The 17,749-nt window shown below is 43.3% G+C and overlaps 1 protein-coding gene across 3 annotated transcripts in view; it reads right to left on the minus strand.

Annotated features, from left to right (window-relative positions):
- PCSK5 (proprotein convertase subtilisin/kexin type 5) overlaps positions 1-17,749 on the minus strand; it is a 437,218-nt gene that overhangs the window by 294,360 nt on the left and 125,109 nt on the right. For all 3 annotated transcript variants that reach the window (XM_044273909.1, XM_044273924.1, XM_044273916.1), the window contains exon 5: positions 10,511-10,587. In XM_044273909.1, the coding sequence (XP_044129844.1) occupies positions 10,511-10,587 (77 nt within the window). The remainder of the gene's footprint in view (positions 1-10,510; positions 10,588-17,749) is intronic.

A 17,749-nucleotide genomic window follows, 5' to 3' on the forward strand; every position in this document is an offset into this window, starting at 1 on the left:
CAGGAAACTCAGTTAGGGTCAATTCCAGAAAACTCTGCCTTCCATATGTGATGTGAAACACTAGAATTAATTAGAACCAGAATTTCAACAAAAAGCACACTTCACGGGCCTTGCCAAAACCACATATAAGGGATTACTAGAAATGGTCAGCATTACATATAGTATAGCACAAAGGCTAAATGCTTCACATAGCAGAGATGACTTCATCCACAGCTGACTGCTGTCTCCAGTCGAGGAGAGTGAAATTCCAGTACTTGCCTATACCGCTGACAAGGTCCGTGCTTCTCCTGCCAAGTTGTGGGAAATTAGAGTAAACTTTTGGCTCTGCAGTGAAATACCATAGTAGTTGAAGAAATCATTGTCACACCCAGGATTACCGCACATGTCCCAGAGTGACTTACTAATAGTGCATATTCTTTACATGCTTTTTTTTGGTTCAAAAGTTTTTTCTTACAGGTCAAGTCATTTAAAACAAATGGGACTCCCAAAAACAACCAGAATGAGAGGGCTATTCCATGCACCTGCTTATAGATTGGAAAGTCCTGTATCACTGATCTATGCCGTCAGGCTCTCTACTGACTTCGGTGGATGAATCATGGATACAGACTCCTTTAGTTCTACAAAGAAGTGGGGATCCACACCCAGGACCCCCACCATAGATATCTTCTGACATTCCTTAAGTGTAGCTCCAGTTTAAAGAGGACCTTTCATCAAAAAATAGTGTGTTAAATTCTTATACGACCTTATGGGGCTGCTCTCACTGATGTCCTGACACTATATATTTTTTCAAATGGACCCCCCGTTCGGCCGCTACGCTCTCCGTTAGTTTCGTCACCTCATATGCAAATGAGTTGTTCTCTAAGTTCTGATGGGCGCGGTTATGCTCTCCCTGGCAGCGAGCGCATCCATTCGCATATCGCTGGGAACTCCAAGATGGCGCTCGGTCCGGATGTCTAGAAGCTCAAGTTCTCGTGAATCTCACGAGAACTTGAGCTCTTTCTCCCTGGCTAAGAGCGGGGCGCTGCGATTGGATGTGCTCGCTGCCAGGGAGAGCATAACCGCGCCCACCAGAACTTAGAGAACAACGCCTACTATAACTTTGTCACCTCACTTGCATATGAGGCAACAAAACTAATGGAGAGCCTAGCGGCCGAATGGGGGGTCCATTTGAAAAAAAGACATCAGTGAGAGCAGCCCCATAAGGTCATATAAGAATTTAACACACTATTTTCAGGTGAAAGGTCCTCTTTAACTATCTAGGAACTAAATAATAACAGGTCAACTGCAGGGAAAACCAATTCCCCATGACTTTCAAGCAGCCAGAGGTAGCAGTTACTACTGGGCCAGGGAGCCTGAGGGGGGCCCAAACACTGGTATTATAGACAGTGCATGCTGATCAGGTTACATGTTTGGCTGGAGGGAAGGGGTTAGGTCAAGAATTTGGCATGGGGGTGCCGTTTCAATTTTTGCCTCAGGCAGCACAAAGGGAATGTTCTTCCCTGCCCCTGGCCACAAAGAACTGAGGGAAGGAAAGTCCAAGATGAACTCTTGCACCAGGGCCCAAGAGCCTTTAGCTACGCCCCTGCAAGCAGCCCATGGGTGATCAGTTTATAGATAATATATACCGCATTCTGCCGCTCTAGGATAAGTCTATAGTTTATCTATAGGATCAAATCCTTGAAAATCATTAACTTCTCTATTTTAACACAGTGGAAGCAACTGTATCCTGAAACATCCAAGCCAAACATACTCCTTAAGGACACTCTTTAGCATAAGCTTGATTGTTAAAATATATATGCATTTGGCCATATACATTGGGAGATTTGCCTAGCATACACAATGAACTTTCACCTGCATTAGTACAGTATATTAATACTGCACATAGTGAGCCCAGTTTGCCATGTCTTATTTTCCTCCTGCTCCATGTTTAAATACATTGTCAGGACTGCTGCATGTGCACACACATAGCCCCTGGCAACCAGCATACACGGCATTAACCGCAGCCAGTACGCCAGAACACTAAAGTGAGCAACATGGAACCTGTGCCACAGTGAACCACACAGAGATCGTGACAGCTACTTTCACACTGGCGTTAAGCTTTACCGGCAGGCTGCACACTGCGTTTTTTGTCCGGCCGCCTCTCGGCATCATAGTGAATGGGGCCGAGAGGGCTTCCGACAGCACACATGTGCAAACGGTAGTACGGATCCGGCAGGCTTTTCCTCTACCAGAACAGCCAGCTGGAAAAGCTTAATGCCAGTGTGAAAGTAGCCTAATGATCCATTGTTATTATAAAGCCCTTTTTAGCCATTTCTTTATGAAAATGATCTGCCTGAAAACCTTTTCAATATGTATAATGAAGTGCTTTATCATGACCTTCCATAATTCAAACATTTTGATAATTTTATAAGAATAGACGTCAGAGACTTCAGAATATCAATGATTGCCTTTCTAACCGGCCGATTTTCTGTTTTTCCCCCCCTGCCTCCTCAGAGCCATAACGTTTTTAGTTTTCTACTCACATAGCTGTATGAGAGCTTGTTTTTTGAAGGACAAGTTGCACTTTGTAATGGTATCATTTTTTATTGCATACAATGTAGTGGGCAGCTGGAAAAAATTCAAAATGGTGTGAAATTGGAAGAAAACGCAGTTCCAACATAGTTTTATGGGTTTTGTTTTTACGGAATTCGCTATGTGGCAAAACTGACTTGTACTCTTCATTCTCCGGGGCAGTATGATTATAGCAACAACAAATTTATATAGTTTTTCATTTTTTTTATACTTTCAAAAAATCTTTGAAATTGGGGGTCTGATTGGGGGGTCTTATCTGAGGTCTGATAAATGTTGGGGGTCTGACTGGGGGGTCCTGATCTGAGGTCTGATAAAGATTGGGGGTCTGATGAAGATTAGGAGGTCTGAACTCGGTCTGATCAAGACTGGGGGTCTAGTCTAAGGTCTGATGAAAAATATTTTTTTCTTATTTTTCTCCTCTAAAATCTATGGGGCGTCTTATAAAGCAAAATATATGGTATTTGGATTGTGTTTATGGAGCAAGAGCACTGTAATATATAATATTCAGAAATACGTTTATAACAATTAACACAACAAATGGACAGAATTATTACGGTGCCATCACACGTTGTAGATTTTATTGGAGAAAATTTCTGCGACTGCAAATCTGATCCATTCATTCTGAATGTTGTTTTGGTAACAACCACATAGATTTTCAGTTGCAGAAATCTGACAAGTGTGGGGGCACCTGCCAGTTCAGGTGTTTTTGGGCGCAAATTTTGGAGCATTTCTGTCTTAAAATCAGCTAAAAAACACACCTCAAAACATGCATTTTTTGTGCGTTTTTTTCGCATGTTTTTTTGGTGTCGATCCGCGCCAAAAACCTTCAGATGAAAATGCAGCAATGGTATTAAAGTGAATAAGCATTGGTTTGAAAAAAAGATGTGTCAAAAACACACGTGGATTCTGCGATGATTTTTTCAGCACATTTCCTAAATCCATTGTGTAAACATCCTCTTATACATTGACTTATAGGATAGCTGCCTTACATCTGGTTGCATTAGAGGCAGAGCTTGTTAAGAGCTCATTTGCATCCCTTCCCTTCCAGAATTCCAGAGGAGCATGTATGGCCTATAAGTCTCCTCACACTGATTAAGGTGCTCTCTCCCTAAGGAGAGTTAGTTCCCCCCTTACCTGGACACAGGCCTCTCACCCAGTTAAGCCAGTACTCTCTGCTCTGCGCTGATGAGGGGAAGTCACCCCGAAACAGTTGTCTGCAGATGAGGTGCTGGCTTATTTCATATCTAAGTCATGTCTTAAGGCTTATTTTAAGAGCTGAACATTGACTTATAGAATAGCTTCCTTACATCTGGTTGCATTAGAGGCAGAGCTTGTTAAGAGTTCATTTGCATCCTTTCCCTCCCAGAATTCCAGAGGAGCATGTATGGCCTATAAGTCTCCTCACACTGATTAAGGTGATCTCTCCCTAAGGAGAGTTAGTTCCCCCCTTACCTGGACACAGGCCTCTCACCCAGTTAAGCCAGTACTCTCTGCTCTGCGCTGATGAGGGGAAGTCACCCCGAAACAGTTGTCTGCAGATGAGGTGCTGGCTTATTTCATATCTAAGTCATGTCTTAAGGCTTATTTTAAGAGCTGAACATTGACTTATAGAATAGCTTCCTTACATCTGGTTGCATTAGAGGCAGAGCTTGTTAAGAGTTCATTTGCATCCTTTCCCTCCCAGAATTCCAGAGGAGCATGTATGGCCTATAAGTCTCCTCACACTGATTAAGGTGATCTCTCCCTAAGGAGAGTTAGTTCCCCCCTTACCTGGACACAGGCCTTTCACCCAGTTAAGCCAGTAGTCTCTGCTCTGCACTGATGAGGGACAATCACACTAAAACAGCTGTCTGCAGATGAGGTGCTGGCTTCTTTAATATCCAAGTTATGTCTCAAGGCTTATTTTAAGAGCTGAACATTGACTTATAGGATAGCTTCGTTACATCTGGTGGCATTAGAGGCAGAGCTTATTAAGAGCTCATTTGCATCCCTTCTCTCCCATTCACTAATATGATATGAAAACCCACAGATGTCCATGAGCCAATAGCGCTGTACACCTTCATAGAGCAGAGCTGGGGATGAGAATGGATCAATGTACTGTAACCTAAATGATGAGCTTGATTCTGTCCTCTTTCTAAAACCCTTGAGGATTTATGAAGAACACATTTCCTGCACCGCATTGACTTGCTGGTTAAAATATTGCAAACACATTTTGCAGGATGTTCATCATATAGATGCATTGGATACTTGTGATCAAACCCAGACAGATTGTTTTGATTTTGCTGATAAAACCAGGAGAAAGCCAACGCCTGACACTTCAAAGCTCCTGTCTGACAAGAACAGTCATAAGAACAATTAAATGATTCATGCTGTCTGAGGTTCAAACAAAAAGAAACTTGATGCAATTGATGAATTCATTTAAAGTCTGTACAACTTAAAAGCAGAAATAAAACCCAGTTCTAAACAGTAAGGCTGGCCACACACTTTGGAGCCGACCCCCACGCACACATGCTTGGCCGAACTCGCATGTGCTCTGATTGGGGAGAAAACTGCAGCCAGACTACTATGGAAGTGACTTCTCTCCACTGAGAATGATGCATACTGAAATCCAATGGCGCAATCTTTCCACCATCCGGAGAAAGTAAGAGAACGGTAAAACCCAGGGGAAGGGGGATGGCAACACCCAGCTGTCAATTTATTCACAAATGTGTAGTAGGAAAAACAGCAGAATGGACAACAGAGTTATATGAAAAATGCTCCAGAATTGTTATTGCATGGAGAATGCAAGTAGTTATTAAAAACAGCCATTTCAGGAGAGATTACAGGTCCCCTTTAAGGAATTTAGTTTCAGCATGTGATATTTTTTTCACATTTTTTTTTTTTTACAAATTACAAAAATAATACTATACTGCATAATTTACAAACAGTGCCTTAATAGCTCTACTCATTCATTTCTTACTAAAATCTATGTGTAGGACAACTGACAACTCATGACTTAAAAATCTGACTACTTATGCAGTAACAGAAAAATAAGAGACTTTTCTCTATATAAACACGAAAAGTTACTAGTCAAAATAATGGAAAGGCTGGATGACAAAAGAACATTCTTAGCAGTGTCATGGTGCGGTTTACCGTGAAAGTTTTGGCTGTGCAGGCTGGCTGCATGCTCTCTTGCGTACTGGCTGTAGGCTGACTCCTGTGCATGCTGGTTGCTTGGGGCTGCGTGCTGGCTGCGGTGTCTTGTGTGAACTATGCCCGTGTTTGAGTGTACTCCCCATGTATGCATCTCTGTGCAGTTCTTGGCACTGTTGCCGTGTAGGCTGGCTGCAGGATCTCTCGCGTACTGGCTGCAGGCTGTCACCTGTGTATGCTAGTTGCTTGGTACTGTGTGCTGGCTGCTGTGTAGTGTGCAAACTGGGGCCTGTGTTAGTGGATTTCCGTATCTGCATATCTGTGGTTCCTGTCTCTGGTGCAGTGTAGGCTGGCTGCATGCCCTTTGTGTACTGGCTGTGGGTGTTCCCATGCATGCTGGTTCTGCGATGTGTGCTGGCTGCGGCCTTGAAAGTGAACAGGGACTGAGTTTGGCTACAATTGTGATAGCATGTTGTATGGTTCTGGTACTCCTGTTTCTGATGGGGTTAACTTCTCCTGGTCTATTCTGGGGTGTGGCTTATCAGGTGCCGTTGTTATGCAGCTATTTCTACCTGTGAGCTGTGGGGCTGGTGTCAGTCGTTCTTCTACCTTGCTGGGTGTTGCCCCTTGCTGCTCATCCAGGGGTCAGTCTGTCTTGTGCCTTACTGGGTGTAGCCCCTTGCTGCTGACCCAGGATTTTTTGCCATCTGCCCTTGTTTTTGTTGTCACCTGGTAATGCATTGATCTTATGTCCTTGTCTGATCTTCTGTACCTGTCCTGTATGATGTTTATGTTGTTATTAGGGATGAGCGAATCGACTTCAGATGAAACATCCAAAGTCAATTCGCATAAAAGTTTCAATACTGTATGGAGCAGGAGCTCCGTACAGTATTAGAATGTATTAGCTCCGATGAGCCGAAGTTATTACTTTGCAAAGTCTCGCAAAACTTTGCATAATAACTTCAGAAATTGATTTCTACTGTAAAAAAACATTTCCCGAACTCGGGTTCAGTTCCAAGTGGGACCTTGGAACCGAACCCGAGTTCAGGAAATGTTTTTTACAGTAGAAATCTATTTCTGAAGTTATTATGCAAAGTTTTGCGAGACTGCAAAGTAATAACTTCGGCTCATTGGAGTTAATACATTCTAATACTGTACGGAGCTCCTGCTCCATACGGTATTGAAACTAAGTTTTATGCGAATTGACTCGTGAGCCTTTGCAAAGTAATAGCTTTGGCTCATAGGAGCCAATACATTCTAATAATGTACGCAGCTTTTGCTCTGTACAGTATTAAATACGAAGTTTTATGCAAATGTTTCATACGAAGTCGATTTGATCATCCCTAGTTGTTATCCTTGTCCATGCCTTGCCTTGCATGTTCTTCTGTGCCTGTTCTCTGTCTGGATCCACTCTGTTCCTTGTGTAGCCTAGCAGTGCTTGTGTAGCCGGGAAGTCCTAAACTACTTCTAATATAGTCCATTCCTTGTCTGTCCTGCAGTGCTTTACTGCTTCTGTTCCTGTGTTTGTCCTGCATTTGTGAGAGGGCTCCTGGGTTCTCCGGAGGGAGGATCTCTAGTCTGTGTGCAGCTCTGCCTGAGACCGCCATCCTTTCATTCCGCTTGGGGTCCAGGCATCTGCTTCTATGCTGGTTCCCTTTTGTCTTGTTGTCTGATCCATGTCTGTATTTGCTTGGGTTCCAGTTCTGTTGTCTGCTCCACTGGTGTATGCATCGGTGTGGTTCTCTGCAGGTAGGGGCCAAGTGTACCGGCACTTTCCTGGAGGTGCAACCAGTGAGCCCTTGTCACAGTTCATCCCCACCACCAGGGGCTCTGTGAAGAACGGTGCTCACTGGCTCTCTGTCCTCTGTGTTTTTACCTCTGGTCTGCCAGTGCACTTGGTTCTGTGGTAGTTCTACCACTATTGTCTAACATGCATATAGTGTACTGTCATGTTCCTTTATTACATGTGTAATAAAGTATTCTGTTGGTCCCTGGTCTCAATCTTGCCTGTGTCATGCATGCAAGACGTCCCAGAGGTCTGCCTTGGGCCCCGTCACGTGACATGCAGTATTTCGTGATTTAAAAAATATATACATTTTAGGCTCTGTTTTTAACCTCATTTATCAAGATATATTGTACTATTTACTATTATGTTGTTACACCAAGGCCTGGGAACCTTTACAAGGCTTGCTACTAGGGGGAAAAAGAGGAAGGCCTCTGACCAGAGGCAATGCACCTATGTCTGATTCTGGTCACTGTAAGCAGGTGTCAATTGCTGACACCCACTGCATATGTAGCGGGTCCAACTCTGGAGCCTGTGCAATATTTCCCCTGCTCACAACTGCCATACATGCACAGCAGATGTCGCTAAGGGAAATTGTTAATGGGACTTGTTGGGATTCTGCAAATTTTCCGTTGTTTTGATGAGAAGAACTGCACTGTACAACTAAAGGGAAGCACACCGTTAACTATAAAAATATATTTACAAATTGTTTGTGGCGATACAGTACATTTGGAAAGTCTTCAGACCCTTACACTTTTTTCATATTTTGTATGTTGAAGCCTTATGCTAACATAATTTGAGAAATGTTAGCAAATTTCCCATGGACATAATTATTCAGACCTTTTAGATTACTTTCACATCCGTTCTTCCCCTTTCCGCTATTGAGATCCGTCATAGGGGAAAATGCTTCCATTTTGTCCCCATTCATTGTCAATGGGGACAAAACTAAACTAAACCGAACGAAACGGAGTGCACCAAAATGCATTCTATTCCATTGGTTGCATCTCCATCGCGGACAGAATAACACTGCAAGCAGCATTTTTCTGTCCGCAATGTGGTGCGGAACAAGACGGATCCGTCATGACACACAATGGAAGTCAATGTGGACAGATCCGTTTTCCCAAACACAAAAGAAAATGTTTCAGTCCCCTATTGACTTACAATGGTTTTAGAGATGGATCCGTCTTGGCTATTATAGAGATAGAACGGATGCAGATGGTTGTATTATTATGACGGAAGAGTTTTTACTGGTCCATGATGGATCTAGCAAAAACGCTGGTGTGCAATTAGCCTTAGGTCTCTTTCACATGCCCGTTGCCCCTCTGTTGCCGTGTGCATTCTGCATCCTGGATGAGGACCCATTCACTTGAATGGGTCCGCAAATTCCGAAGATGCGGAACGGAACCCCATGGAAGCACTACGGAGTGCTTCGTTGGGTTCCGTTTCATGCCTCCGCACCGCAAAAAGATAGAACTTGCTCTATTTTTTTGCGGAACGGACGAATCGTGCACCCATTCAAGTAAATAGGTCCGAGATCTGTATGTGGCTGCCCCACGGTCGGTGCCCATGCACTGCGGACTGCAATTTGCGGTCCACAGCACGGGCACCACACAGTCGTGTGAACAAGCCCTTAGTAAGATGCTCTAGAGCTCTTTGAGATGTTTCTGCACGTTGATTTGAGTCCACCTATTGGAAAATTTAGCTGATTGGACGTGATTTGGAAAAGCACACCCCTGTCTTCATAAGGCCTCATAGCTGACAAAGCATATCACTGATAACAAGTCACAACTGACAAAGAACAACAAAAGAACTGCCTGTAGACCTCAGAGACATGATTGTGTGCAGGCACAGGTCTAAAGAAAATTTCTGGCCTCCATAATATTTTGGAACAACCAAGACTCTTTCTAGAGCTGGCTGACCAACCAACCAAGCAATCAATGGTCACTCTGGCTGAGTTACAAAGATCCTTTGTGCAGATGGGAGAAACTTCAACCATCACTGCAACAATTCCACCAATCTGGCCTTTACTGCACTATGGACAGGAAGAAGACTCTTCCCAATAAAACACAGATTTGCAAGAAAAGGACACTCAGACAGTGAGAAAGATTCTCTGGACTGATGAAACCAAGATTGAACTTTTTTACCTCAATTCTAAGTATCATATTTGAAGGAAACCAGGAGCTGCCCAATAAATACCATCCCTACATTGATGCATGGTGGTAGCAGCATCATTCTGTGGTGGTGTTTTTCAGCAGCTGGGACTGGGAGACTGGTCAGAGTTGAGGGAAAGCTGAAAGGAGCAAAATACAGAGAGATTCTTATTGAACTCTGTGAATATCGTTCAGTGCTCCAGCCACAGCTCTGACTTGAACCCAACTGAACAAAGAGTGACCTAAAAATGACTATCCACCGATGGTCCTCATCCAACCTGACAGGCCTTGAGAGGATCTGCAGAGAAGAATGGCAGAGAATTCCCAAATCCAGGAGTGCTCAACTAAGTACTAAGTAAAGGCTCTGTATACTTATGTCAATGCAAGATTTCAGTTTTTTCTTTTCAATAAATTAGCAAAGATTTTGAACATTCTTGTTTTCACTTTCTCATTATGGGGTATTAAGTGCAGAATAATGGGGAAAATGGGGAACTAAAATTTTTAGCACAAGGCAGCAACATAACAATATGTGAAAACAGTAAGAGGGTCTGAAGACTTTCCGAAAACACAGAAATTTGGTCAGTATTAGAAGTTTGCAAAGTGGCCTAAATTTAGCATCTATATTAAAGCTCCCAGACCCCCCTCTATACTATTGAACATAGGGTTCTACAGAGATCTTATGTACGGTAGAACTGCAGAGGAGGGGCTTCTGTACCCCAGTCTAGTCATCTGAAACTGGCTAAGTACAGGATTTGTACGCTGTTTTCATTACGAGGGTGAATGGATTAGTACATACTACACCGAGTTATGGTATTTTATTCTACTGCACATATCATTCAAGAGAATAAAGCAATAGATGGTCATTATTTCTTACTTGTTTTCATTGCTTGCATCATAGCGAGGCATAGGATCATAGTCATTGCCATTGATATCAGTGCTGGCCAAAGGATCCTACATCCAGAAAAAGAAAAAGAATAAATAAGTCATAGGATCATTATTAAACTGTCATCTCACGTGGCTCATGCATATATAATAAGGGTACACTAGGCATGTAATTAGGTTAGCAGCTGTCCACGTGCAGTAATGACAATTCCATGTTCTGGCTTTTAGGTGACTATGCACATGAGAAAAGGACCTGTCACCTCTCTGGACATGTCTGTTTTAGTAAATACTGGTATTCCCCACAAAATAATTCAGGAGCAACTGCATTTTTCTGCTTCTCTGTTATTCCTTGCAGAAATTTATGAATAGATACCAGGTGTGACCAGACTGTGTAGGGACACATAACACTGATAATCTTAGTGACTACTCTGGGAAACTACGTCAATGGCCAGCTTCAGTGTAAGGCGAAGACACTGACATCTATCTTCAGCAACTAAATCCTGTAGTCTGTTCTGGCAGAGGTACAGGCTACTGGAGTTATCCAGCATTGTCGGACACTGTCGTATAACGCCAGGCAGCACCGAATTCCCTGTCTGGGTACCACCACACGATCAGGTTTCCTGGTGCAGTTTTGGAAGCCAAAACCTGGAATGAATTAAAACAAGGGGAGAAGTTGTATCTGTCCTTTACACTCTATCTCTCCTTTTATAATTCACTTCTGATTTTGGCTTCCAAAACTGCATTCAGAAAACTGACCATGTGGCAGTACCCTAACTACAATGAGATCCAGCGGGTTTCTGGCATAAATGGCGGCTTTCCGATGGACAAATACCGTCGGTGTGCAGTGGTGCCCGGCTATGCCATATACTTATATACCACATATTAGCAGATTTACCTGCTGGAGATGTTAACGTTGCCTAATCAGTAACTTGCTGTATATATTGTAGTACGTGTACAGTATGCCTCACCTTGCTGCACAGTATAGGAGGTAGTAAAAGATAGAAAGTGGGTCTGGTTTATCATGAGACACAACTAATTTAGGATGAAACATAGAGGATCTCAGTGTCAACAGGGTCAGTTCCTAAGTCAGGCTGTCTAAAGATGTCCATGGACACTGTGACTGTTATCAAACGCTGATCGGTCAGTGAATCGCTGTGTCCAATCATAGACAGCTCCTCTCTATCCCCTCCCTGCACTCATCTCTATAATCAGTTCACGGAGGAAACAGAAATTACAGCCAGAACAATGCTGGAACCACATCCACCAGTGATTCTTACAGTACATTAACCCCACTACAGCCCTAGAACACAAGTTGCTATGGTTAAAGCATACAATGGTCGTTGCCGAACCAATTAATATTATAACTTGATGCACAGACCACTGTACATATCTGCACTCCTAGTCTTTTAGATGGGGAGACATTATATGTTGTACACAATACAGGGATATACAGAGGAACATGGAGAGTGGAAAGGGGAGTGTACGAAGAGCTGCCAGGAGGGATTTGATGATGTCATTCTGTAGTTCACAGGAAGAGAGCTACATGGAGAAACCAATGGGGTCATTTATCAAACGGGTGTAAAGTAGAACTGGATTAGTTGCCCATAACAACCAATCACATTCCACCTTTCATTTTTGACAGCTCCTTTGGAAAATGAAAGGTGGATTCTTATTGGTTGATACTGGCAGCTAAACCAGTTCTACTTTACACCAGTTTGATAAATTACCCCACAAGTTCCTGTTTGTATTTTGTAGAAAGTTCTGGGCTGCTGATCAGATTTAAGGTCACATGACCAGGTTCTCATAATAAAAGGGTTCACAATGTATAGATGTATTGAGTTAGGCTAGTTTCACACATGTGGCAGAGTTCTCTGGATCCAGCCTAGCTCGTTACTGCCATTCACTGCAAGAACCCGTTGACTATAATGGGAATCAGCATGGATCCAGCCAACAAAAAAACTGTTGGGTACACCGATATTTGTCCAGCTGAATCCCGGCATGAATCGGAATACCGTCGGATCCCATTATAGCCTATGGGGTCCTGCAGGCACATACCACTGACCAGCTATGTCGGATCCGGAGAACTCTGACAGGCTCTTCCCTGCAGAACAGCTTGCCAGACTGCTCTGCCGCATTTATGAAAGAAGGCTTAGGGTGTAATATATTACATTGCTAGACTATTGGCGGGGAGTTAGCAATATTTGTAAAATTAAATTAAAAGAAACTTGAAATGTGTCTTTAATAGAAAACAACCTCTGTAATACCTGAACAAAGATATAGCAGTTCCTTAGCTGGAGGCACTGGGTTTCTAACAGTGCTGTAAAACAGTCTGATTTTCAAGGTATGTATTTAATGTATGTAATAATAAATAGGACAAGACAAGCAATATATTCCAATAGGGGTGGGCGATATAGACGATATGCAATATAAACTAAATAAATTTGGCTAATGATAGAGATTTTGTTTATATCGCCCTATCGCGGTAGAACATGGCATGCACCGCTCTCGGCACGCACCATGTTCTCCTGAGCCGGCACAGTGGAGAAGGAGGGAGTCCATCCCTCCTCACTGTGTGCAGCTGCCGCTGACCACCAATGAGAACAGACTAGAAGGAGGAGGGGAGGGACTGTGGCCACTGTGCCACCAAAGAGAACAGAGAGGAGGAGGGGAGGGACTGTGGCCACTGCGCCACCAAAGAGAACAGAGAGAAGGAGGAGGGGAGGGACTGTGGTCACTGTGCCACCAATGAATATAGTTAATATGCCTGAATACAAACATAGCCTCCACTCAGGTCCTGAGGGGTTAATTGCGGCGGATCATGGTGCGCAGTAATAGAGGCCAGGTATGGGATATGCCGGCACATGCAGACTACGTTTGTATTCAGGCATATTAACTATATTCATTGGTGGCGCAGCGCCCACAGCCCCTCCCTTCTACTCCCTCTCTTCTAAGTATTATATTGATTGCAGGCCTTCCCCCTCCACAGGATTAAATCCTTGGTGGCAGTGGCCCCAGGGTGGCCCTGTGTGCACTATGCACAGGGCAGCAGGGAAAGTGTGAAGTCCTATTCACCCTAATAGAGCTCTATTAGGGTGAATAGGACAAGGGTTCTAGCCCCTAAGGAGGCTAATAGTTATTAAATAAAAAGTTCATATAAAGCACCCCATAACAGAAGCCAGCTTTAACTGCGCACATAATGGACCTGCTGGTTATTAGGGTACAGCCACATGGTCAGGCTTCTGCATGCAGTTTTGGAAGCCAAAACCTGGAGTGAATTCTAAAAAGAGAAGTTGTATCTGTCCTTTATATGTTCTTTCCTTATATGATCCACTCCTGATTTTGGCTTCCAAAATTGCATGTGGAAACCTGACCCTGTGACCGTACCCTTAGATTTGACAATTATATTTCAGGAAGAGCTGAAACACTGCTCCGCATACCGAGGAAACAGAACCCTTGTGACATTATCAGGTTTATAAGGAAGAACGCACAAAATGCTTTATACTGTGTATTCCTTTCTAGCAATTATCATTTTTAATCCAAGATACATTTTAGACTTTCAGTAATACTGAAATAAATAAGAATAAATGTAACAAGTACAGAAAAATGCCCTTGAATACATTTCAAGTGGGTCATCTGAATACCACCAATTAGTTACGTCTGCAAAGATTCATAGAATTTACCAGCATCCAAAATCAGTGAATTACACTAATCCCGCTTTCATATTTCCACAGCATTTCATTAGCTGACACAGTTCATTTGCAAGTCAAGCCAAAATTGCTCTATAATTGCTCACAATTCTCACTTCCCTACTGTAATCCCACATGGATCTGAGCTCAAATGAAATAATTCTCCCTCGTGTAAAAGCAGCATTCTCAATTACAAGGCACCTCTCTGGAGAAGTGCGGACAAATTAGCTGACATATTTACGGCAGTCAGCAGCTACATAACTTTACAAGAAACCTCACAGGAGCAATCAATCCTACAATGACTGGAGTGGAAGCACCTCTTCTCTGGAATCATACCTGAGATTTCTTCCTGCTGGGATTGAGAAGAAAATACCTTTTTTTACCAATGATGCTGGTAATTGACCAACATTTCTACATGGCTATTACAATAAAGCAATTTCTTCAGTCATATTAACAGTACAGCTTTGAGTTGTCAACCCCTTTAGGTGTATTGCACACGACTGTATGGCTTTTTCAGTGTTTTGTGGTCTGTTTTTCACGGATCCGTAGTTCCGTTTTTTGTTTCCGTTTCTGTTCCGTTTTTCCATCCCGTTTTTCTGTATGGCTTATACAGTATACAGTAATTACATAGAAAAAAAAGGGCTGGGCATAAGTTCAGTTTTTTTTCTAATTGTACTGTCATAAACTTGAACACAGAACATACTAACTGAGGCCTGTAGAGTCTTCAATGTAGGTCTTGGGGTTCTTGCAATTTCTCAGACCATAGCATGGCCTGACCTTGGCGTGAATTTGCTGGGTCGTCCACTTCTTGAAAGGTTGGCAGCTGTCTTGAATGCTTTACACTTTAGAAAGATAGGCTTCAGATTGCATGGGAATGGCCTTATCACCCTTCCCAGATTGAAGGAAGAAACAATTGCTCCTCTAAAATCATTGCTGATGTTTTTTCCTCTTTGGCATGGTGTTAACACACACCTGAATGTTCCAGACCAGCAAACTGCCAAAACTTATTTTATTATGTAGGGGGTCAAACTTGCTGATGATCAATTAATCAAGGGCATTTGATTAGCATCACCTTGCTGATATCTAATCGGAGGGGGCCTGACAGCCAGCACCCCAGCCCATCAGCTGTTTGGAGAGAAGTGGGCGATCCATGCGAGCACTCCTTCCTGTTCATTACACTGCCTGTTGACTCAGAAGCAAGTGTAATTACAAGGACTCATTCCATACACTGCTGCTGCTCAGCTTATTTGCGAGGGTCCCAGGTGTCGGAACTCCACCAATCTGATACTGATGACCTATCCTGAGGATTTCATCAATATAACATCCCTGCACAACCCCTTTAATTCCTATAAAAGCAGTAATGGTGTAATTTTATAATTAAAAAGGAACTGTCGCCCCAAAATGCAACACATGTTATAGAGCAGGGATGGGCAAACTGCAGCTCTCCAGCTGTTGTAAAACTACAACTCCCAGTATGCCCAGTCTGCCTACAGCTATCAGCCTACAGCAGGACATGATGGGGTTTGTAGTTTTACAACAGCTGGAGAGCCGCAGTTTGCCGATCCCTGTTATAGAGCACCATGTTATAAAGCAGGAGAAGCTGAGTGGATTGATATATCGTTTTCTGGGAAAAGATTCAGTAAAGCTTGTAATTTATACATTTATATCTTTGCTGTCGGTACAGGAGGGAGGTGTTATCAGTGACTGACAGCATTGTGTGTATAAGTGTGCATAGACAGATAGCTGTCAGTCACTGATAACACCTCCTGCCTGTACCCATAGCTGTTCACAGGAGGTGGAAAAAGCAAAGATAAACAGATGTAGCAGAGTTAACAGTCACACTTGGTGAGATATCACATCTAGTTAAAGCATTATCACTGTGACTGCTAACTCTGCTGCATCAGTAAATGTAAGTGTATAACTTACAAGTTCAACTGAATCTTTTCCCATAAAACTATATATCAATCTGCTTGACTCCTCCTGCTCTATAACATGGCGCTTTCAGATTGCCTTGCATTTTGCGGTGACAAGTGCTCTTTATAAGAAGCTCTGGACTTGTTCCATATAGCTGGGCAGTGGACCCTCAGAATCATTTCTTAAAGGCTATGTGCACCTTTGGGGCAATTTTTTTTAATTATTGCATTATACTTATTTTGAGCTAAAAATCATTTTTTCAATTGGTCAATTAACAATATGGAATCCTTTTTCTGTGTACAGAGCTGACATGCTCTACTAGCTGCCTGTGGAATATTTGGCCTTTCTGTCTTCTGGGACTTCTTATCTCAGCTCTCTCACATAATAAACACTTGTTAAAGCTCAATCCTTCGAGGGAGAAGGAGCTCCTTCTCCCTGGTTAAGAGCAGGGCGCTCTGATTGGATGCGCTCGCAGCCGGGGAGAAGATAACCGCGCCCAGGAGAAATACAAGTCCATGCCTAGTATAACCGAGTTGCCTCATTAGCATATGACTCGCCAAAGGATACGGGGACCACAGCGGACGAACGGGGGGTTCTTTAGAAAAAAAAAGTGCCAAGACATCAGTGGGGGCCGCACTATAAGGTAGGATAATAACTAGATTAAGGCTATCCAGGTGAAAGGTCCTCTTTAAATAAGTGTTTCTGACCTCTCAGTAGTTTAGAAATAAGGGTAATTGGCACAAAGTTAAAGTGAAAGTACCAGTCACACAGTTAGGCCTCCTGCACACGACAGTATTTTTTTAAGTCCCGCAAAACATGGTTCCATTGTACCGTGATCCGTGCCCGTTTTTTCTTCCGTGGGTCTTCTGTACATAGGCTTTAACTCCTTTCCGACCGCCTAACGCACGGATGCCTCCTGGCGGCGGTCGATTCATTCCTCCTGGACGCATCCGTGCGTCATCTCGCGAGACGCGAGATTTCAGTCTGAGCCGGCCCGCGCATGCGCATTGCGGGTCGGCAAAAGTTAAAGAACAATTTCGTCACCAGCCTGCCAGCCAATGATCGTTGCTGGCAGGCTGGCGATTTTCAAAAAAATCAAATCAGAAGCCATCTAATACCTTATATTTATAAATATAAGATGTTAAATGGCTTCTGTGCTCCTCTGCTGGTCCTTTTCGTCGGTTGGTGTCAGCAGAGGAGCAGGCATCACAGTGAGTAGCCACCAAACACCACACTTAGCCCCAGATCACCCCCCATCACCCCAATTAACCCCTTGATCCCCCCTTGATCGCCCCTTTCAATCACCTAGTGAAAGGGAAAAAAGTGATCAGTGTAAACTGTCACTTTTTTTTCCACTGGTATTGACTGATAGTTTTAGGATAGTTTAGGCCCCTTGGTTAGGTAGTTAGCATCGGTTAGCGCCAAGCCCACCGCAACGCAGTCACTTATTCGCTGATTAGCTTATCGCTAATTAGCATTTGTACTTTTATAGTATCTGTATCTGTAAATGATCAAAACTGATCACAGTCAGATCTATAATAGTATTAGTGTCACCTTAGCTCGCCCTCCACCCAAAACGCAGTGTTTGCCCGATCAGGCCTGATCGGTCACCCACACGTGCGTTCACCCGC

The sequence above is a fragment of the Bufo gargarizans genome, chromosome 1, assembly GCF_014858855.1.
Source record: "Bufo gargarizans isolate SCDJY-AF-19 chromosome 1, ASM1485885v1, whole genome shotgun sequence".
In the NCBI taxonomy this organism is placed as follows: domain Eukaryota; kingdom Metazoa; phylum Chordata; class Amphibia; order Anura; family Bufonidae; genus Bufo; species Bufo gargarizans.